This window comes from Chiloscyllium punctatum, chromosome 19 (assembly GCF_047496795.1).
Source record: "Chiloscyllium punctatum isolate Juve2018m chromosome 19, sChiPun1.3, whole genome shotgun sequence".
Taxonomy (NCBI): domain Eukaryota; kingdom Metazoa; phylum Chordata; class Chondrichthyes; order Orectolobiformes; family Hemiscylliidae; genus Chiloscyllium; species Chiloscyllium punctatum.
The window spans coordinates 43,781,683-43,804,704 of record NC_092757.1 but is presented as its reverse complement, the minus strand read 5'-3'; the positions used below and the strand labels follow the sequence as shown (position 1 = coordinate 43,804,704).

The 23,022-nt window shown below is 44.2% G+C and overlaps 1 protein-coding gene across 1 annotated transcript in view; it reads right to left on the bottom strand.

Annotated features, from left to right (window-relative positions):
* LOC140491298 (protein phosphatase PTC7 homolog) overlaps positions 1 to 23,022 on the bottom strand; it is a 104,416-nt gene that overhangs the window by 16,863 nt on the left and 64,531 nt on the right. The window contains exon 3 of the mRNA XM_072589290.1: positions 16,664 to 16,862. Within this exon, the coding sequence (XP_072445391.1) occupies positions 16,664 to 16,862 (199 nt within the window). The remainder of the gene's footprint in view (positions 1 to 16,663; positions 16,863 to 23,022) is intronic.

Sequence of the window (23,022 nt, the reverse complement as noted above, 5' to 3'; positions counted from 1 at the left end):
CAGCTGAATGGGCAAATACAATAGAATGTGAAGAAATGTGAGGTTATCTACTTTGGTGTTAAAAACAGGAAGGCAGATTGTCTGAGTGGTGGCAGTTTAGGAAAAGGTGAGGTCCAACAAGACTTGGATGTCATGGTGGAACAGTCACTGAAGGTCAGCATGCAGTTACAGCAGGCAGTGAGGAAAGCTAATGGTATGCCGGCTTTCATAGCCAAGAGATTTGAGTATAAGAATAGGGATGTCTTGCTGCAGCTATGCAGGGCCATGATGCGGCCACACCTTGAGTATTGTGTGCAGTTTTGGTCTCCTGGCCTGTGGAAGGATGTTCTTGCTATTGAGTGAGTCCATCAAACGTTCACTAAACTGATTCCCAGATTGGCAGGACTGTCATACAAAAAAAAAGACTGAATCAACTGAGCTTGTGCTCAGTAGAATTTAGAAGGACTGGGGAGGGGGTGGAAAAGTGGAGGAGGTGGAGAGGATCTCCTAGAAACAAAATCCTAATCGGACTAGACAGCACTAACACGGGAAAAATGTTTCTAATATCAGGGATGTCCAGAACGAGAGGTCACAGTCTAAGAATAAGGGGTAAGCCATTCAGGACTGTGATGAGGAAGAATTATCACTCAGCGTTGTGAACCTGTGGAATTCGCTACAAAAGAAAGCTGTTGGGGCCAGTTCAATAGATATATTCAAGAGGATGCTGCATGTGGCCTTTGGGGCTAAAGGGATCAAGGGCTATGGAGAGAAAATGGAGGTGGGATACTGTAATTGCATGACCAGTCACGATCATATTGAATAGTGGTGCAGGCTCAAAGGGCCAAATGGCCTACTCCCACACCTATTTTCTATGTTTCTATGAATGGAAACTATTTGAAAAGCTAAAAGATATTAAATGTCATGCTTACCTTTACTTCAAGGGATAGGAGTGCTCAATATTCAAAACATACAGGGCCCCCAAAATCATCGTGGAAACTCCACTTTCAGTGGTGAACAAGGGAAGAAATGTTGCCCCTGTAAATAGGCCGATTCTCTCCAATACTTGCACTGATACTTCACTATGAGCTTAACAACAACAAATATTGGAGTGTGTTGAAAAAATGTGGTGCTGGAAAACACAGGAGGTCAGGCATCATCCAAGGAGCAGGAGAATCAACATTTCTGGGTGGTGAGGGAGGGCAGAAGGGGGCTGAGAGATAAATAGGAGGGTGGGGTTGGGGGTGAGACAGCTGGGAGGTTGATAGGTAGGTTCAGATGGGAGGGTGATGGTGATAGATCAGAGGGAAGGGTGGCGTGGATGGGTGGGAAGGAAGATGGACAGGTAGGACAGTTCAAGAGAAAGGTGCCCTCCAACTCTGCTCCACCCTTTTGAACTGTCCCACCTGCCCATCTTCTTTCCCACCTATCTGCTCCACCCTCTCCCCGACCTATTATCTTTCGCCTTCCCAGCTACCTCACCCCACCCTATTTATCTCTCAGCCCCCTTCCCCATCCCCGACATTTCTGATGAATGGCTTTTGCCCAAACATCGATTCTCCTACTCCTCGGATGCTGCATGACCTGCTGTGCTTTTCCAGTGCCATACTTTTCACCTCTGAACTCCAGCATCTGAAATCCTCATTTTCTCCTAAACAGTGGTGAGAACCAACCTAAGAATGGAGAAATGAGGTGAAGGCAGCAATCTACTGGGCAGGGGAACAGAGGGCCAAGAACCAGCAAAGGTGGAGCAGGACACCTGGAAGGGGGACTGGAGGACCATGGCTGCTGATCAAAGAGCAGGACCAGGGCCTTAAATACTAAAGAGATAAAGAATGGGTACAGGACATAAGATTTATTAAGTGGGAAGCCAGGATCTACAAAGGGGAGAGAAAAGAGGGTATTTAGGGGCTGAAGGTGAGATAGGAGAGGAGAGAGAGGTTGCAAGGGGTGGGGGAGGGGGCGCGGTGTCTAGAGGGGTAGTAATAGACAGTTAGGAGGAAGGCCTTCATCATGACCAAAGATCTATCACGACCTTTTACCCCAGAGTCGAGAACAGCTCCTCAGTATTGTAAGTGGAATAAGGTAACACTGCTATTCAAAACATGGAGAGAGACCACAATGAACTACAGGTGAGCTTGCCATCTCTTTAAGGATCCAACATTGGCATAGATAAAACAAAACCATTAGATGTGGAATACTTGGATTTCCGAAAGACATTTGGTAAAGTGCTACATGAAAAGGTTAATGTAGCAAGGTTATGGGGGTAGCGAATGATTACTAGTATGGTTAGAGGATTAATTAACAGTTTGGGGATAGTGAGAATTGCAGATGCTGGAAATGTGGAATTGGAAAAAGCACAGCAGGTCAGGCAACATCAGAAGAGCAGGAGACCTGCTGTGCATTTTCCAGCTCCACATTTTATTGATTAATTAACAGATGGAAAGCAAGCAATAGGTGTAAACGGTAAATTTGAGAGTCAGAAATTTCAAGTGGATTGCAGATAGTTATATACATAACTCCCCAAATATACACTTTACTGTTTAGCTCACTATCACAGGGCACTCTTTTAACATTGATATTAAACACTCAGCCGTTCACTTTTCAAAGATTTCCCTCACACTACTAAAAGCCAAAAACTTCAGTGCATTGTTTTATGACGCTTTTCTCAGCCCTTCTTCAGTGCTAAACCTCAGTTGACTATTAACCTTCTCAATGTCCTGGCACTTGCTGAAGGGTGAACAGAAATACCTTTGACCTCTCTGAACATCATAATTTATGAGTTTCAAGCCTTTTGACAAAATATTCTGTTATTCTATATTCACACTTCTACCAAACTATACTCCATCTGTTATTTCACTCCCTACTCGTTTAATCTGTCCATCTCTTTGCAACTTCTGTGTTAGCTTCATCCACAAATTTTACTCTTGGCATTTTCCTCCAAGACATGAAAAGAGAATCTAATTCATACAGTCTTCAGAAGTGACCCTTGTGACACTCCATTTTTTAATCGCCTATCGCCTTAAAATCTCTGCATCTTGACTATTAGCCAGATCTGGCAGCCCGCTGCAGTAAAGAATTCCATGGATTCTCCTCTGTCTTAAAAGGGTGACCCACTATTTTGGGCTTAAGCTCTCTCGCCCTAGATTCTCTCACAAGGGTAAACAACCACTATGTTTACCTACCCTACCAAGTCCCCTACAAATCTAGTGTTTCAATAAAATCGCCTTTCATTCGTCTAAGCTCCAATAAAGGTCACAGCGATAATGTTCTATCTAGGACAATTATTAAGGACAGAGCATGAATTAATCATCATCCGTAAGGAACTAGAGGACACAAAAAGGGAAATTAAAGAGATAAAATTGAAAAATGCAGCCCAGGTCCAGAGACATTAGGCAAATATATTACACATGAAGCAATTCCAAACCTAATGGGAAAAGTACCCAGCACACAGTATCAGCTAAAGAGGCCGCTGAGAAGGAAGTCAGGTAGTTGAGACACAAATGTATAGATTTGTAAGCAGCAGTCAGAGTACAGCATCAGGCAGACAGAGAAAAGAAACAGGTAGCCACAGACCATACCAAGTGCCTGCGGGAGATGGAGAGCTGCACTTTTAATTTCTCAATCTACAATGGGAATATGCACATATGGAGAAGTTAGGGAGGAAGAAGAGGAGGAGATAGACTGGGATAAACTCAGGGAAGATGCGCAGTAATATGCCATCCTTCCCAAAGGTGTCAACTTCTTCTCCACCCCTGGGGACAACCCCTGTCGTGATAAATCCAATCACTACCAACAACAGGTCAGGAATGCCAAAGCTCCAGTAATCACATACACCACCCCATTTACGGTGGCTCAGTTAGTGGAGATCACGAGAAAGTTTGAATTTGGAAATGTCAGCTGATCTGTTAATTTTTTTTAGAAAGAGTCAGGCAGCAGAAAGTTTTACATGGACTGGATGAGAGACAGAAACAAAACTCATTGTAATCTGTTTAAGCCAGCTAGACCAGTCCACAATCCCAGCACCACTAAACGCAGGAGACTGAACACTCACCAGCATGAAAACAGCAATGCTAACAGCAATTGGCTATAATAAGGGAGATCCTGTAGACTGGTTAAACAAGTGCAGACAAAAGAAGGGGGTACAGCTGACTGCCTTTACCAATCACTTATGGGTGCACTTTATAGCAGTCTACAGAGCCTTAAATGGAGGTCATTTATCAGAGGCTGACTCAGCTAAGTGGTTGAGAACTTTAGTTTCCCATGCCACCAAAGAGAGCAAACATTTTAATCCTGCACAGCCAAGCCACAACATGTTCCAGGTGTGGAAGAAAGAAGTCCATGAGCAAAACAGATAAAGGAGGGAAACTGCTTCCTTTCCAAACCTCCAACAAGGGTCTGGTGTGGAGAAATGAAGGAAGAAGGGCGAGATCACTCACAAAAAGAAGCTATTTACACCCTGCACAGCCACAGGAAGAGATAGAGGGACACAGGAAAGGAACACGTGACATCCAGCATGGTGCTACCCCTGTGGTCGCTCAGGACACAGAATTTAGAGGCCATGCACAGCTGCACTTGCAACTACAAAGACCACCAACCGCAGCAGGACCAAGGAGTGATAGAGGGAGTCACCATGGTCCAGTTAGCCGGCTCAATTAGGCAGGCTCTAGTCCATGCCGTGGATACTAGCCATACCATATAGCCCCCACTCCCAACCTGGGAGGCACACACATGACAGTGTCAGACTTCTGTGTTGTAAACCCATACTGGGGAGGCAAAGTGGAATAGTGTAGGTAGATCACTAGTCAATGACGTGGTTGGAGGCCACCCTGTAGAATTTCGTCGGGATACCAGAAGTTCCAGCACAACCCTAAACACCTCAAGATTTAACAATAAACACAGCCACTCTCACCACCTTGACATATTTATGGCAGATGAAACTGTCCTGGAGCAGGTAACAAGACCAATGATAGCCCAAACACCAAAGACACCCCCAACACATCCTTACAGTCAGGCCTGACCAAGTCCATACCATTTCATCACTGCCATCGACTGCAGTTTCAACATGCAAGGTACCCCCTGACACTTTAGATGACTCAATGGCAGACTCTCTAATAACTTGGAATGACTCACTACTAAGTTACACTGCGGACATGTTAGACATCCCCACCATTTAAACATGACATGATTCCTCAACAGCCCCCTGACAGAAAGAGAAATCGAACATTCCCAAATTGCTATAATTCAGACCCCAAACAGCATCCCTGCACCATTGACACGTGACACAACAGGTTAGTACGAACTACGGAGAAACAGAAACTCAGACTACCGAACGGAGATCCCAGGTATCACCACTAGAGGGAATGACTGGACAAACATAGAAAGCTGGAGGACTTATTATTGCCATGCCTCCAGAGACAGAGGATTCAGAATGCACTGATGAGTCTCTGATGGGTGCCCATTTGACAAATGTATGCAGTCACTAATCCAGGTGATGAAACAGCTCCTGACACCCACCCAAGGCAAAGTGCAACTGTTTCTGAAGGTCCACACCCACAGGTCTTCCAACTCTTATTTCTGTGCAAGCTGGTGGGATTAACCAGATTGCAATTCTTCGGTTACCCGCTTATTTTCACTTACAGTTGAATTGTTGGTCTTGAGGTCATCTTCATCTTTACTCATATTTAAAGCATTGGTCTTACAGACTGCATAGTCTTGGCCCTTCGCATAGAGCAACTTCATCTTCACTTGTTATAAATAATTGGTCTTTCCTGACCACTTCACGGTCAGGTCATTTCAATCACCCAAACACCTACCACTAGAAACTAATGCTGGAGCATACCAGCCTCTAAACCCAACTCAACATTCCATACAGGGCTCCCATTCCTATGTTTTGTTATTTGTTTTTGAAAAGAAAGTGGGAAAGGGTAAGGGCACATATATTACATTAAAGCAAAATTATTCAGCTATTAGACAAGGATAACAACTTTAACAATATAGTTGGTTTAAGTACATATTGTGCTTTGCTTGAGCCTGAACAGTCATGTCGTCACAGAATGAAAATTGGTCTTTGATTACATGTTCCATCACCACTTTGCGTTCAGCAGAACGGGAAATGGAAACCAGCCTTGACCAAAGTGACTTGGCTAATTAACATGCTGCAGAATCCAGACAGGTTGCAGCTACCAACAGACACTTTGCAAACAAACCTGGTAGCTGCAGACCCTACAAGACACACCTGAATTTGAGTTTAAATGGAGGTTATGGACATCGTCCTCAGGGCGATCGGAAACATCAAGGTGCGTACCAGATACAGGAGGTGACTCCCAACCTTATATGGAGCTGGCAATGTGCACCCAGCACCTCCAGGAATGGAGGCCAGGACCACCCTGCCATCAACATGCCAACAACTGGTTGGGTCTGATCATTCAGTGTGATCAAGCCTGATTATCTGTTGGAAAACACTCAGGACCCTCCCAAAAGGGCACAAAGACTCTGGAGTATAAGAATAGCAGCAACACCATTCTCAGGAGTGGAGACATGAGAATAACTACCGAGGAGAGAGGACACCCCTGAAATCATCAGAGAAGACCAGACAACATCACCACGTGCAGTAAGGCCAAGTTCAAGTGAGATGATAGAGTTAAGTTAAAGCATAGATCAATCTGTAGTGTAAATCGTTATAGAATATTTTGTGGCGATACTATGGTGTTAAATAAATAAGTTATTGTTTTATTGAGTCGATCAGATCTTATGCTAGATTTAAGAGTTGAAACACCCTGTGACAGGCACAATAAGTCTATTCCTGCTCCTACTTTCTCTTAGACAAAACTGGCTCTAATTCTATTTCCCATGATTCTATTCTGAACACTTATCTCTTTAAAATGCCAGAAATAAAGCGAGTGGAAGCACATGGGAATTGACAGCAGTCGCCAAAGCTAATGGTCGAGGTGATAGTACTGCCAGATGATCAGAATGCAACCAGTCAGCAACATGGTGACACCCTAGTCTCACCTTGCTTCACACAATGTCCTTGCTGTACTATCAGTTATGGCCTCTAAGCAAAGCCAGAAGAGCAGGACTGTCAGCAATTACTAATTATCTACACATACGAGAAATGCATATACGTACAAAAAAAAATGCAGAGAGATTAAACAGACATGTTTATTAATCTGGTTTATTGATCTCTGACATAGATCTTCTTCAGACCTCCCCCAATCTGGTTTGCTCCGATTGATCTTCTTCACAAAACTGCTGACTGTGCTGTGGTAAGTCTCTACAAGTGCTGACTGTAATTCAGTGGGAATGTTATTTTTATTTGATTCTTTTAAGAATAGCAAAGGTGATAACAAAGATGATAACAGTTGGTAGTAACAGCAAAAGATAGCTTATTTCAAAATGGAGGATAAGAGAACAGTTTGGCTGCAGGAAGCAGTTAATGTTGATTGATCTGATAGCTAGGCATTTATTTTAGCAGCAAATTTACACAGTCTGAGGAACACTAATTATGTGGAATTCAGATAAGATTAGGTGCACATCACTTCAGTCAGCGGTTCCTATCTACCTGATCAGAGAACACTGCCCTCAAAAGGCTGCTGGACAACACTTTTGCAACATTTTGGTACAGATCATTGGTAGTATTGTGCAACTCAGGCTACAAGACAGACTTGCAGAGGTCACATTGCCAGCCGACCCTCCCTTCAGCCCTATACATCGTTCAATACATGTTTGCTTGCGTGCTGTTTTCACCCACAAATAAATCTGACCAAAGATTTAACTAGTACACACAAATTGACAACAGTTAGAGGCAATGGGACAAGTTAAAAGTGACTTTAAAGACCAAGTAATTTAAAGATGTCTTGTTCATCTCAGACTAAAAGTTACAGGTTGAAACATCATTGTGAAGTAAGCGCAACCTGAGCTAACACTTAAGTTAAATTAAATTTATTGTCACGTGTACTGAGGCACAGTGAAAAGCTTTGTCTTGCGAGCAATACAGGCAGATCACAGACCTATGTAGCATAAATAAGTGAGATGATAGAGTTAAGTTAAAGCATAAATGGGTTTGTAGTGTAAATTGTTATAGAGTATTTTGAGGATCTGGTTGCAGAGAGTGGGGCTTAGTCCGAAATTGCTAAGTTTAGTAATCAAGTTGAGGGGATAATAGTGATAAAGGCTGAACTGTAGTCGATGAGTAGGATTCTTATGTAGCTGTTCTAGGGAGGAGTGAAGGGCAAGTGATGTGGCATTTGACATGGATAAGTTGGTCTGATCAGCAAATTGGAGTGAGTCAGGAGTAGTGGGGAGACTGGAGTTGATTAATACCATGACCAGCCTTTCAAAGCACTTCATGACCACCGAAGTTAGGGTCATAGAGACATGCTGCATGAGCCTTCTTCAGCACAGGGATGATGTTGGCCCTCTTGAAACAGGCAGGGACAGTGGTCTGCTGCAGGGAGAGGTTGAAGATGTCCGAGAAGACCTCTGCCAGTTGATCTGCATGGCTGGTACTCCATCTGGTCCCTTCGCTTTCCTTGGATTCACACGAAAGAAAACTGGCCTGACCTCTGATGCATTGACTGTTGGGATAGGTTTGTCAGGACTTGTCAGAATAGGTGATACCTCTCCACTGAAATTCTGCTCGAAGCAAGCGTAGAAGGGCGTTGAGATAATCTGTGAGGGATAGGTCATTGTCTGCTATCTTGCACTCTCTCTTTTTAGAACCTGTGACGTCATTCAGTCCTTGCCATAGTCGCCGGGTGTCTGTCTAGGTCTCTTGATTGGGTCGGTATTGGTCCTTGGCTGCCTTAATGGCTCTGCAAAGGTCATACTTGGATTCCTTATATTTGAGTTGGTCTCCTGATCTGAAGGCCTCAGATTCTGTATGTCCTGACTCATCCAGGGTTTCATGTTGGGGAACACCCAGATTGACTTCCTCCTTATGCAGTCCTCCACATATTTGCTGATCAAGTTTGAGACGGTGGTAAATATTCGTCCAAGATACCTGTGGACTGTTTGAACATGACCCAATCAGCGAATTCCAGACAGCACTGGAGTTGATCCTCTGCCACTTCAGGGTTACACTGATTGAGATGCTTTCTTTTGGAATTTGTAACAAAAACCCATTTGTTTGTTGAGTTGGAAATAAAGAAACAGATGCTATTGGCAGAGTTAGATGGGAGTTTTTGTTTAAATTTCGTCCTAGATCAAAATTTAACCCTCAACCAGCTTCACTAATTGTCTAGTCTGTTATCTCATTGCTCTTGGTATATTGCCACACATATGTGGATGGAGATTTTTGTTTTAAAAGAAAAGACATCTGATGTTTTACTGGCTGTACAGTACCTTAGGTTATGTTGAACTTGAAATTTATGTAAATACACAAAAGAAAATAGTGAGGTGCCTGTCAATTCTATGCCCACCGATGTATGTGGGATAGCTGAGAGTCTGATTCTGTAATGGTGCAAGATTAGTTAATAACTGAACAAAGTGACTAAACTAAATGGAGAGGCAAGGGAAAAGGAAAATGTAGATACTATTAGTGAAATCTTGCTACCAGTTGTAAAATAGCTGATCTTTTGATCACCTGAGGTCATATTATGGATACAAGACAAGCCAGTTCTGATAAAGTCACAAAAACAGAAGTTGTTGGAAAGCTCAGCAGGTCTGGCTGTACCTGTGATGAGAAATCAGAGTTAATGTTTCAGGTCCAGAGACACTCCCACAGAACTGGACACTGGACATGAAATGTTCACTCTGATTGCTGTTTACAGATGCTGCCAGACCTGCTGAGCTTTTCCAGCAACCTCTGTTTTTGTTTCTGATTTAAAACATCTGCAGTTCTTTCAGTTTTGATTCTGTTGAAAAGTCAGCCACCCAAGACATTAACGCAGCTTCTTGCTCCATAACATTGTCTAGCCTGCTGTATTTTTCCAATTATTTTGCTTTTTTTTTTGTGAAGAGACAAATCAGATTATTTCTTAATTAAGTTGGCCTTTGTTCCAAAGAGGCTCAAAAACAAATGCAAGGAAATGACACTTCAGTTGTGAATGTTGGGACAAGTAAATTTTAAGAATGTAATTATTATTAAGGCAAAGGCATCAAACTGGAATTAAGGTGAAATTCAGTCACAATCTGACTGACAAATTGAGCTCAAGGGGCTAATCCCCCAGTCACAGTGTTAAAACTGAACAGCTGAAAACTTCTCTTGGTTATATACCAGTATGTGCTAGGCCTACTTTGTAGCTATGTAAACATGATTTGGGTCAACTGGGACCAACTATTCCAAGATACTTTTTCCTCAAACGTTCACAGTTGGAGCTTATTGGTGAAGTCAGAAAACACTTAATACTGACATGTGAGTTTTAAAAGAATAATTAGTAGGATTAAGATTGAAGTGTATTGGCTATTGGAGAGAGTTCCCATCATTTACACAGTGCAAAATTAAAACGTGACTGGAAAGATAGTACGTGTGCAATACTTTCCAAGGTGTTCATAAAAGAGATAGGAATTATTTTGATAAACAAGGAATCATTGGCAGCCAGCCAGGTAAGGAGAAGGTTAGATAGAGTATGCCAGGGCACTGTCAGTCAGAGATTTATAATTAAAGCAAGTACTTATCACGGGCTATGGCCATCATTCCTCAGCAGTAGTTATATTACACAGCAACAGCCAGGGCTTAGCATATGCACAAGGCAAAGCAACTGGCTCTACACTGGAATTGTCACATCGACTACAGATTCTGAAGAACCTTTTCAAAGCTCACATCACCTCATTGGAAACAGATCTTAGAGATTAGATTAGATTACTTACAGTGTGGAAACAGGCCCTTCGGCCCAACAAGTCCACACCGCCCCGCCGAAGCGCAACCCACCCATACCCCTACATCTACCCCTTACCTAACACTATGGGCAATTTAGCATGGCCAATTCACCTGACCTGCACATCTTTGGACTGTGGGAGGAAACCGGAGCACCCGGAGGAAACCCACGCAGACACGGGGAGAATGTGCAAACTCCACACAGTCCGTCGCCTGAGGCGGGAATTGAACCCGGGTCTCTGGCGCTGTGAAGCAGCAGTGCTAACCACTGTGCCACCGTGCTGCCCATCTTGTTTACAAAGGTTAATTCAATTATAGAGTCATAGAGATGCACAGCATGGAAACAGACCCTTCGGTCCATGCCAACAAGATATCCCAACTCCATCTAGTTCCACCTGCCAGCACCCAGCCCATAGCCCTCCAAACCCTTCCTATTCATATACCCATCCAAATGCCTCTTAAATATTGCAATTGTACCATCTTCCACCACTTCCTCTGGCTGCTCATTCCATAAAAGTTGCCCCTCATGTCTCTTTTATATCTTTCCCCTCTCACCCTAAACCTATGCCCTCCAGTTCTGGACTTCCTGACCCCAGGGAAAAGACTTTATCTATTTATCCTATCCATGCCCCTCATGATTTTGTAAACCTCTATAAGGTCACCCCTCAACCTTTGACGCTCCAGGGAAAAACAGCCCTAGCATGTTCAGCCTCTCCCTATAGCTCAGATCCTCCAACCCTGGTAATATCCTTGTTAATCTTTTCTGAACCCTTTCAAGTTTCACAACATCTTTCACAACAAGTTTCACGACCAGAATTGCATGCAATATTCCAAAAATGGCCTAACCAATGTCCTGTACAGCCGCAACATGACCTCCCAACTCCTGTACTCAATACTCTGACCAATAGAAGGAGGCATACCCAATGCCTCCTTCACTATCCTATCTACCTGTGACTCCACTTTCAAGGAGCTATGAACCTGCACTCCAAGGTCTCTTTGTTCAGCAACACTCCCTAGGACCTTACCATTAAGTGTATACGTCCTGCTAAGATTTGCTTTCCCAAAATGCAGCACCTCACTTTTATCTGAATTATACTCCATCTGCCAATTCTCAGCCCATTGGCACATCTGGTCCAGATCCTGTTGTAATCTGAGGTAACCTTCTTCGCTGTCCACTACACCTCCAATTTTGGTGTCATCTGCAAACTTACTAACTGTACCTCTTATGCTCACATCCAAATCATTTACGTAAAATGACAAAAAGTAGAGGACCCAACACCGATCCTTGTGGCACTCCACTGGTCACAGGCCTCCAGTCTGAAAAACAACCCTCTACCACCATCCTCTGTCTTCTACCCTTGAGCCAGTTCTGTATCCAAATGGCTAGTTCTCCCTGTATTCATGAGATCTAACCACGCTAATCTGTCTCCCATGGGGAACCTTATCGAACGCCTTACTGAAGTCCATATAGATCACATCTACAACACTGCCCTCATCAATCCTCTTTGTTACTTCCTCAAAAAACTCAATCAAGTTTGAGAGACATGATTTCCCATGCACAAAGCCATGTTGACTAGCCCTAATCAGTCCTTGCCTTTCCAAAATACATGTACATCCTGTCCCTCAGGATTCCTTCCAACTTGCCCACCACGGGGTTATAGTTCCCTGGCTTGTCCTTACCACTCTTCTTAAACAATGGCACCACGTTAGCCAACCTCCAGTCTTCCGACACCTCACCTGTGACTATCGATGATACAAATATCTCAGCAAGGTGCCCATGAAAGAGTATAACATGGGGCTCTTGTGGCAAAGTGATTCTGTTCCAACCTATGGATCAGAAGGCCTGGGTTGAAGCCCCAACTACTCCAGAGGTACATAACTTGTGTGAACAGGTTACTTAAAAATATGAGTTCAAGGAATCTTTCTAGTGTTGCTTGGGCCATGGGTTCAAGACCAGTGCTGCAGAGAGTGGTTTTTAGGGGCTATGAGATACGGCAGTAGTGTTCATGTTCCACCTGCTCCACAGGTGCGAGATCATGGGTGGCATGGTGGGTCAGTGGTCAGCACTGCTTCCTCTCAGTGCCAGGTACCAGAGTTCAATTCCAGCCTCAGGCAACTCTCTGCATGGAGTTTTTACATTGTCCCTATGTCTGCATGGGTTTCCTCCCACAGACCAAAGATGTGCAGGTTAGGTGAACTGACCATGCTAAATTGCCCGTAGTGTTCAGGGATGTGTGGGTTAGGTGCATCAGTCAGGGGTACATGTAGAGTAATAGGTTGGGGAATGGGTCTGGGTGGGTTACTCTTCGGAAGGTCAGTGTGGACCTCTTGGGCCAAATGGCTGTTTCCACACTGTCAGGATTATACAACAACATATCGGAACAGGATGATGAAAAAAACGCATCTGTAAAACAGACACTTGTGTCAGATCAAATATTCTCATGACCACTTCTGCTCTGGTAATCAAAGGAACAATACCTGGAAACAAATACATATTTTGGCCTTTCCAGACCAGAGTAAACTTTGTGCAAAAGCAATTGGGAGAGAGCTATCCTGAGTGAGGCACAGCCAGAGAGGGAGAGTGAAAGAGCGAGTGAGTGTGTGTATATGTATCTGGGAATTTGGGGCACAGTGGGAATTCTGACTAGAAGAGATGCTTTTTATTTTTTTTTGGTTTTAGTTTACAAGGTGTTTTTTGTGGTATACAGTTTGTAAGGATTATAATCTATTGTAACGATAACCAGGGAATAAGGACCCTGAGAGTAAATGATAGTATTTGATATTAAGCATCTTTGAAAAGGTTTAATTTAAACAGGTAAGTCACAGCAGGAGAGATTGGATGAGTTGGACCAAAGGGTCTGTTTCCGTGCTGTACAACTCTATTACGCTAAAACCAGTATATGCCCTTTCTGCTTAATTTAGGAAGCCGAGAACATTTCAAGTGCCCGGGGGCAATATGCGTACAGGAAGTATCTGCAACTGCACTTCCCTGAAGCCCAGGTGTCAGAGCTATAGCAGCAGTTGGGAACTCTATGGAACATCTAAGCATAAAGTATCATGAATAGCATGTGCAGAGAGGAGGTCAAATTGGTTATGACTCCAATAGGCAGGTAGGGAATGGGTAAACGCCAGACACAGCAAAAGGGTTAGGGAAGCAATGCAGAAGTCTCCTGTCACTATTCCTCTGCAAAAGAGATATACTGTTTGGAAACTGTCAAGAAGGGATGGCCTCTCAGGAGGAAGTTGCACCATAGTTGGCTTTACTCTTCCTGAGGAGTACAATCAAGGCTATGGGAATACAATAGTTATCGGGGATTCAATTGTAAGGGGAAAAGACAGGCAATTTTGTGGATGGAAACAAGATTCCAAGATGATATGTTGGCTGGTGCTAGGGTCAAGGACATCTTAGAGTAGCTACAGGACCTTCTGAAGGGAAGGGGTCACAGCCAGTGGTCGTGGCACACCATGTTTCCCTTGGTGACTTGAACCAAAACACAGTTTAAAGGTCGTAAAAACAAAATATAAGGAGTGAGGAAGAAGAAAGAAAAAAAGATATCAAAAGTTGTGATCTCAGGAATACTAACAGTACTGCACGCTAGCAACTGTAGAAATAAGAGGATATCTTACATGAATATGTGGCTGAAAAGATGGTACAGGGGGTAGGGTTTCAGATTCTTGGGGCATCAAGACTATCTGGGGAAGGTGGGACCAGGCAGACAGGAGACACACTCCAGGGACTGATGTCCTAGAGGGAGCATTTGCTAGGGTGATTGGGGGGACTTTTAACTAAAATGGCAGGGAAATAGAAAAATTTGCAAGTAATCAATGACAAGAATGAAAGACAGAAAGGGAAATAAAAAAGGTGATGGTAGAGAAATCAAAGGCCAGGTTCGTACAGGGTCACAGTGAAAAATAATCAGAACGGGACAAGTAAAGACTAAAAAAAAGACAAGGGCTTGTGCCTTCACGTGTGGAACATTCATAACGAAGTGAGCAAATTAATTGCGCAAACAGATGAAAACAGGTTTGATATAGTTGGGATTACAATGACAAAGCTGTAGGGCGATCAGGGATGGGAACTAAACATCCAAGGCTTAGAAAAGTCAGACATTCAATCATCAGTAAAGTGATGGAAGGTCCCCTCAACAGTGCTATCAAGCATTACTTGCCCAGCAATAACCTGCTCAGTGACGCTCAGTTTAGATCACTCAGCTCCTGACCTCATTACAGCCTTGGTTCAAACATGGACAAAAAAGCTTAATTCCAGAGATGAGGTGGGAGCTATGGCCCTTGACATTAAGGTCCATTTGACCAAGTGAGGCATCAAGGCGTCTACCAAAACTGGAATCAATGGATATCTGAAGACAAACTCTCTGGTGGTTGGAGTCATACCTGGCACATAGGAGATGGTTGTGGTTGCTGGAGGTCAGTCATCTCAGCTCCAGGACATCTTTGCAGGAGTTCCATTGCGTGATATCCTAGGTCCAACCATCTTCAGCTGCTTCAATGACCTTCCCTCCATCATAAGGTCAGAAATGATTGCTCATTGTTCAGCAACATTCACAACTCCTCAGATACTGAAACAGTCCATGCTAAATGCAACAAGATCTGGACAATACCCAGACTTGGGCTAACAAGTGGCAAATAAATACAGGCCAGACAAATGCCAGGCAATGACACCTCCAGTAAGAGACAATCTAACCACCAGTCTTTGACATTCAATGGTATTAATGAATCCCTGAATCATCATCAAACCTCCAGCATTGAATCCCCCATCATCATCATCCCTGGGGTTACCAGTGACCAGAAACTCAAATGGACTTGCCACATAAACACTCAGTACAAGAGATGGTCAGAAGCTAGGAATCCTGCAACAAGCAACTCACCTCCTGACTCTCTAAAGCCAGTGCACCACCTACAAAGGCGCAAGTGAAGACTGATGGAATACTCCACACTTGCCTGGATGGATGCAACTCCAATAACACTCAAGCAGCTTGAAACCATCCAGGACAAAGCAGCCCACTTGATTGATGCCAGATTCACAAGCATCCATTCCGCGCAAATCTATTGTAATTCTTTGAGGATGTCTTAGTAGAGGTGAGGAGAGGGAGCCAATGGATGTGATTTATTCGGACACCCTTAATTTTCACTTGACAAGATTTTTGAAAGTTCAAAAAAATCACATGACACCAGGTTATAGTCCAACAGGTTTATTTGAAAACACTAGCTTTGGCAGCACTGTTCCTTACAGCACTCTGAAAGCCAATGTTTTCAAATAAACCCATTGGACTATAAACTGGAGTCATGTGATTTTTGACCTTGTCTAGCCCAGTCCAACACCAGCACCTACACATCAAGATTTTTGAAGTGGAAGCTCCACTCAGCTCATTTCATAAAACAGAACACGTGGGATCTTTTCAACAAGAGGCAGAACTCCATGGAACTATATTTGCACAACTACTGGGCTAGGAGAAAGTTTCTGTAGATCTGAAAATATATTCCTACAGAACAAGCAAGTCCCAAATGTCAGAACTACTTTGGAAACAATGAACAATTGAGCTGACATTGACATCATCAAGCAAAACTGGCTGCACATATCCACCTGGAAACTGCTCATTATATCGTGCTGACAGGAAACTTTACCATAAAGAGATAATTCACGTTTTATCAGACTGACTCATATTGGGAACTGCTTGGGGTTCAGTTAAAAAAAAGTCCAGGTATTACATTACAAAATTTGGTACAAGGTATCGTAACCTCAATTGAACAGGTTTGATCATTTGTATATTTTACCTGCGCTATTCTATTTCCTCACTCATTCGTTCTTACTCTTGCTATCATATCCATATGACTGCCAGCTCCTCTTACCTATCATTGAGAATAGAATCTTGGGCCTCAGGGGGTGCGATTGCCAGCTGAAAGGGAGTGTTGAAGTAATGCTGTTGCTCATCTGATCGGTGTATGATCTTCCCATCACGCACTATGAGGAAGCCAGAGTCTCCCAAGTTAGCTGTGTACAAACAGCGTTTCTGTCTGTCCAGAATTACAAGACAAGCAGTACTGCTACCTGTGAACAAATTAACAGTGGCATCATGAGTTTGACAAAAACAACACAATGCAATCTCAGCCAGGTGGTGCTTCACATCAAATCCAACTAATAAAGGAAAATACATTCTTTCAGTAAAACTGAACTTATATTATAAAAACCTGTCAGCTAGAAATTAAATCAGAAAAAAATAAATGCTGGAAACATATGATCATGTCATAAACTACAGCCACTAGGCCATGGACAACTATCAAAACTTGAATATAAGACATACAAGATGATCAGAGGATTAGATAGGGTAGACAGTGAAAGTCTTTTTCCTAGGATGATGATGTCAGCTTGTACGAGGGGGCAAACTACAAATTGAGGGGTGATAGATTTAAGACAGATGTCAGAGGCAGGTTCTTTACACAGAGTGGTAAGGGCGTGGAATGCCCTAACTGCTAATGTAGTCAACTCAGCCACATTAGGGAGATTTAAACAATCGTTAGGTAAGCACATGGATGATTTTGGGATAGTGTAGGGGGACGAGCTGAGAATAGTTCAGAGGTTGGCGCAACATTGAGGGCCGACGGGCCTGTTCTGTGCTGTATTGTTCTATGTTCTATAACTTCTGGGCTCAACATTAGACTACCCCCAAAAACCAGATATGCTTTTGGTGAGAGAGAGCAAGTTTAACATGGTAGCTTACCCATTCTAGCTCATGCCCAACCTGATTCCCCATAAAGCATAGGTGGATAGACATCAAGAGCCAATATAATATTCTTAATTAAATAATTAACAGGCAATTTAACTCATTAAGCCTGTCAATTGACCCAGATTGACACTGCTCACATCATGATCCACCATCACACCCACTCCAGGTACTGGCTCCGACCCCACTCCCAGCTCCACACCCACACCAGATCCCAGCTCCCGGCCCTGCCGAGTTTTCACCATCCCCCCAGACCTCCCACTCACTGAGGAAGAACGATCAGTCCTCAGCAAAGGACTCACCTTCATCCCCCTCCGTCCACGCATCAATGAATTTAATACACGACGTAACATCGAACAATTCTTCCGTCGCCTCCGCCTCCGAGCTTACTTTCACAATCAGGACTCCCACCCACCTTCCGAGGACCCCTTCGCCCACCTCCAACACACTGCATCCACCTGGACACCCCGTGCTGGCCTATTACCTGCCCTCGACCTCTTCATTTCCAACTGCCGCCGGGACATTAACCGCCTCAACCTGTCGACCCCCCTCCCCCACTCCAACCTCTTACTCTCGCAACGCGCAGCCCTCCAATCCCTCTGCTCTAATCCCAACCTCACCATTAAGCCAGCGGATAAAGGGGCACAGTGGTAGTCTGGCACACTGACCTCTACACCGCTGAAGCCAAACGACAACTCAAGGACACCTCTTCCTACTGCCCCCTCGACCATGACCCCACCCCCCATCACCAAACCATCATCTCCCAGACCATACAGAACCTCATCACCTCAGGAGATCTCCCACCCACAGCTTCCAACCTCAGTCCAGGAACCCCGTACTGCCCAGTTCTCCCTCCTTCCCAAGATCCACAAGCCTGACCACCCTGGCCGACCCATTGGCTCAGCATGCTCCTGCCCCACTGCACTCATCTCTACCTACCTCGACACTGTCCTATCCCCCCTAGTCCAGAAACTCGCCACGTACGTTCGAGACACCACCCACGCCCTCCACCTCCTCCAAGACTTCCGTTTCCCCGGCCCATCTTCACCATGGATATCCAATCCCTCTACAACTCCATTCGCCATGACCAGGGCCTCCAAGCCCTCCGTTTTTTCCTCTCCAGACATCCCCAACAGTACCCTTCCACTGCCACTCTCATTCATTTGGCCGAACTGATCCTCACCCTTAACAATTTCACCTTTGAATCCTCCCACTTCCTCCAGACCAAAGGCGTAGCCATGGGCACACGTATGGGCCCCAGCTATGCCTGTCTCTTTGTTGGCTATGTAGAACAGTTGATCTTCCGTAATTACACCGGCACCACTCCCCATCTCTTCCTCCGCTACACTGATGACTGCATTGGCGCCACCTCGTGCTCCCGCGAGGAGGTTGAGCAAATCATCAACTTCACCAACACATTCTACCCTGACCTTAAATTTACCTGGACCATCTCTGACACCTCCCTCCCCTTCCTGGACCTCTCCATCTCCATTAATGATGACCGACTTGACACTGACATTTTTTTACAAACCCACCGACTCCCACAGCTACCTGGATTACACCTCCTCCCACCCGATCTCTTGCAAAAATGCCATCCCGTATTCCCAATTTCTCCGCCTCCGCCGTATCTGCTCCCAGGAGGACCAGTTCCCCCATAGAACACACCAGATGGCCTTCTTCTTTAGAGACCGCAATTTCCCTTCCCACGTGGTTAAAGATGCCCTTCAACGCATCTCATCCACATCCCGCACCTCTGCCCTCAAACCCCACCCCTCCAACCGTAACAAGGACAGAATGCCCCTGGTGCTCACCTTCCACCCTACAAACCTTCGCATAAACCAAATCATCCACCGACATTTCCGCCACCTCCAAAAAGACCCCACCACCAGGAATATATTTCCCTCCCCACCCCTTTCTGCCTTCCGCAAAGACCGTTCCCTCTGTGACTACCTGGTCAGGTCCACACCCCCCTACGACCCACCCTCCCATTCTGGCACTTTCCCCTGCCACCGCAGGAACTGTAAAACCTGTGCCCACACCTCCTCCCTCACATTTATCCAAGGCCCTAAAGGAGCCTTCCACATCCATCAAAGTTTTACTTGCACATCCACCAATATCATTCATTGTATCCGTTGCTCCCGATGTGGTCTCCTCTACATTGGGGAGACTGGGCGCCTCCTAGCAGAGCGCTTTAGGGAACATCTCCGAGACACCCGCACCAATCAACCAAACCGCCCCGTGGCCCAACATTTCAACTCCACCTCCCACTCTGCCGAGGACATGGAGGTCCTCGGCCTCCTTCACCGCCGCTCCCTCACCACCAGACGCCTGGAGGAAGAACGCCTCATCTTCCGCCTCGGAACACTTCAACCCCAGGGCATCAATGTGGACTTCAACAGCTTCCTCATTTCCCCTTCCCCCACCTCATCCTAGTTTCAAACTTCCAGCTCAGTAACTGTCTCCTTGACTTGTCCTACCTGCCTATCTCCTTTTCCAGCTATCCACTCCACCCTCTCCTCCTTGACCTATCACCTTCATCCCCTCCCCCACTCACCCATTGTACTCTATGCTACTCTCTCTCCCCACCCCCACCCTCCTCTAGCTTATCTCTCCACGCTTCAGGCTCACTGCCTTTATTCCTGAAGAAGGGCTTTTGCCCGAAACGTCGACTTCGCTGCTCGTTGGATGCTGCCTGAACTGCTGTGCTCTTCCAGCACCACTAATCCAGTACTGCTCACATCATAACATTTAGCGTAACAGACCTTTGGAAAGAGGAAGCGGTTTTCAAATTACATAATTTAGTGAAAAAAGGGCAAAGAAGGGACTGCTTCATCAGGGGATCCCCTGCTCATCTGGGGACAGCTCCTTTTATCCTCCCTCATACCTCTTCGTATGGCCTCCAAATCCATTCCCCACCCCAAACTCTTCAATTTCCTTGGTCTGAACACCATGGTTGCCTTCACTGCAGGGTCTGCCTGGACTGTCCCCATCAAGGCAGTGGTCCACCCTCAGTTTGTGTAGTTCACGGGCAGCACAATTATTGCTGCAGTGCCCTTTTACTTATTAGAAGTCAGTAACTTAGTATTTGATTCAACAATCAAGCAATACACTACTGGCATAAAACTTAATCCTCTGTATATTGCTGGATATGACTTAATCCACTAACTTGTTGATCAGAAATAACTGAAGTAAGAAATCAAGGCTGCAAACATCTTAGCACATAAAATCAATAATAAAGCCATTATAGTCACTGACCATTATGATTTTTACACATCAATCATCAGGTTAAATACACCACTTCTCTCCAGTCAATGAACACAAGCTCATGTGTCACTTAAAATCTTGTAGATACGGCTGGAGATCACACTGTTTCAAGATATGGTATATTCTAAACTACTCCTGCCCCACAATCCTCCAAGACATGTGCTTCTCTAATTAGGGCTTTTTATGAGATCCCAAAGATAGACTCTCCACAGTGGTGGGAGAAAGTGAGGACTGCAGATGCTGGAGATCAGAGCTGGAAAAATGTGTTGCTGGAAATGTGCAGCAGGTCAGGCAGCATCCAAGGAGCAGGAGAATCAACATTTCGAGCATAAGCCGTTCTTCAGGACCACAGTGGTGGTCATGCCTTCAGTCACCTAAGCCCTTAGCTCTGGAACATCCCCTTACCATCTCTTTCCTTCTAACACGCTTCTTAAAACTTACCTTTTTGACTTAACATTTGATTATCTGCCCTAAACTCGCACACGGTTCCATGTCAGACACTCATTTATAATGATCCTGTGAAATACCTTGGAATGTTTAATTACATTAAAGTTGATATATCAAATAACATTGTCGCTGCCAATATGCAATGAGAAACACAGACAACAGTGAATAAAGATAAAAGATGATTATTTCTAAAGTAGGGACACCACTGTGGGAAAAGCAGCTTAAAAAGAACCAACCGTAAAAGCAACAGATCAAGGGAGCCAACACAGTAAACGTTAAAAAGGGTTTTTGATCCTACTTTGAGACATGTCTGGTACAGAAAGGCTGACTTGTCAGCTGACAATGTTACTGAATTTCAAAAGTAACTGAAAAATGAGCCACTGAAAGCCATCAACACGAACATACATTTAATCATCATGTTACCATGGTCAGAGTCCTTCAGGTTTTATTCATTTGATTCCAATTTTTTCAGACAAATTGTGCATCTCTAATTCTCTTTCATGCATGCGTATTTTCTGTGTTCTTGTATTTATCTTGGTACACAAAATGGAGCTAAAGGCAAGAAAAATGATCAGATAGGTGAAAGAGGCCAGAATTAGAGGGGGTATATTGTAGAGACCATGAGGGACTTAAAAACACCAGAGAACTTTAAAATCAAGAGAACTTGACTGAGATAAAATTGGACAGAGGGGATAAGTAAACAAGATTTGGCACTAGTTGAGATACAGGCAAAAATGTTTGAATGACCTTAATTTATAAAAGGTGGAATGTGGGAAACCTCCAAGGGAGGCATGCAGTGTACTCAAATGTTCAGATTAATTTTTTTTAATATAATATGAAAGGTGTGCATGTTTCTATTGCAGCCAGTGGTCTGCCATCTAACAGGCAGTGTAATTTGAGCATGGATTTGAGTGTATCAACAGCTGCGCCTGTTGACAGATCTTCAGTCAGCCCTGCTTTCTGAAACTCTCTCTTCGAGTGGTGATGTGGTTAAAAAGTGGCGGGGGGGGGGTAGAAAAAACAAAATTGCACAGAATATACAGCACAGAAAGAAGCTGTTCAGCTCAAAGTCCACCCTGGTATTTGAGCTCCAGTCAAGATTCCTCCATCTTCTCTCATCTAAATTTACCCCGATAAGTCTCTCTTAAATGCATGTCTAATTTCTCCTTAAATGCTTCAATGCTAATTCACTTCAATGATACTCTGTCAGTGTTCTATATTCTCATCACTTTCTGGACTTCTTGGTAACTATCTACAATTTAATGGCCTCTAGTTATGTGCTTCCACATTACCAAAACTTTAATAATTTAAAAGACTTCTATTAAGCTATAGCTCAGCACCTGACCCGCAGAAGAGAGATGCAGTCTGTCAGTTCTTTCCTGATATATACACAAACACATATTTACAAATCTTTTGTATCCTCTCAAATGTTTTGATACCCTCTTTATAATGTGACAACAGTACTGTGCACAGTACTCATGGTTCAACAAACAAAATGACACACCTCTACTTTTCAATTCCCCCCATTAGAAACAGTCCAGTGCTTGATTGGTTTCTTTTTAAGAACTCACTAACCTGTGGTCCAACTTTTAGTGGGAGAGGTATTTGCGCTATGACCCTCTTGTTCCTTCCCCCTACTTAAACCTTCAGCTTTCAAGTAATAGATGACTTCCTTTATACATCTTAGCAACATTCTTTAGTTTTTTTTATTGAATTCAAATCTCACCATGTCATGCTGGCATTGGAACCCACATCCAAGAAATTGGCCTGAGAATT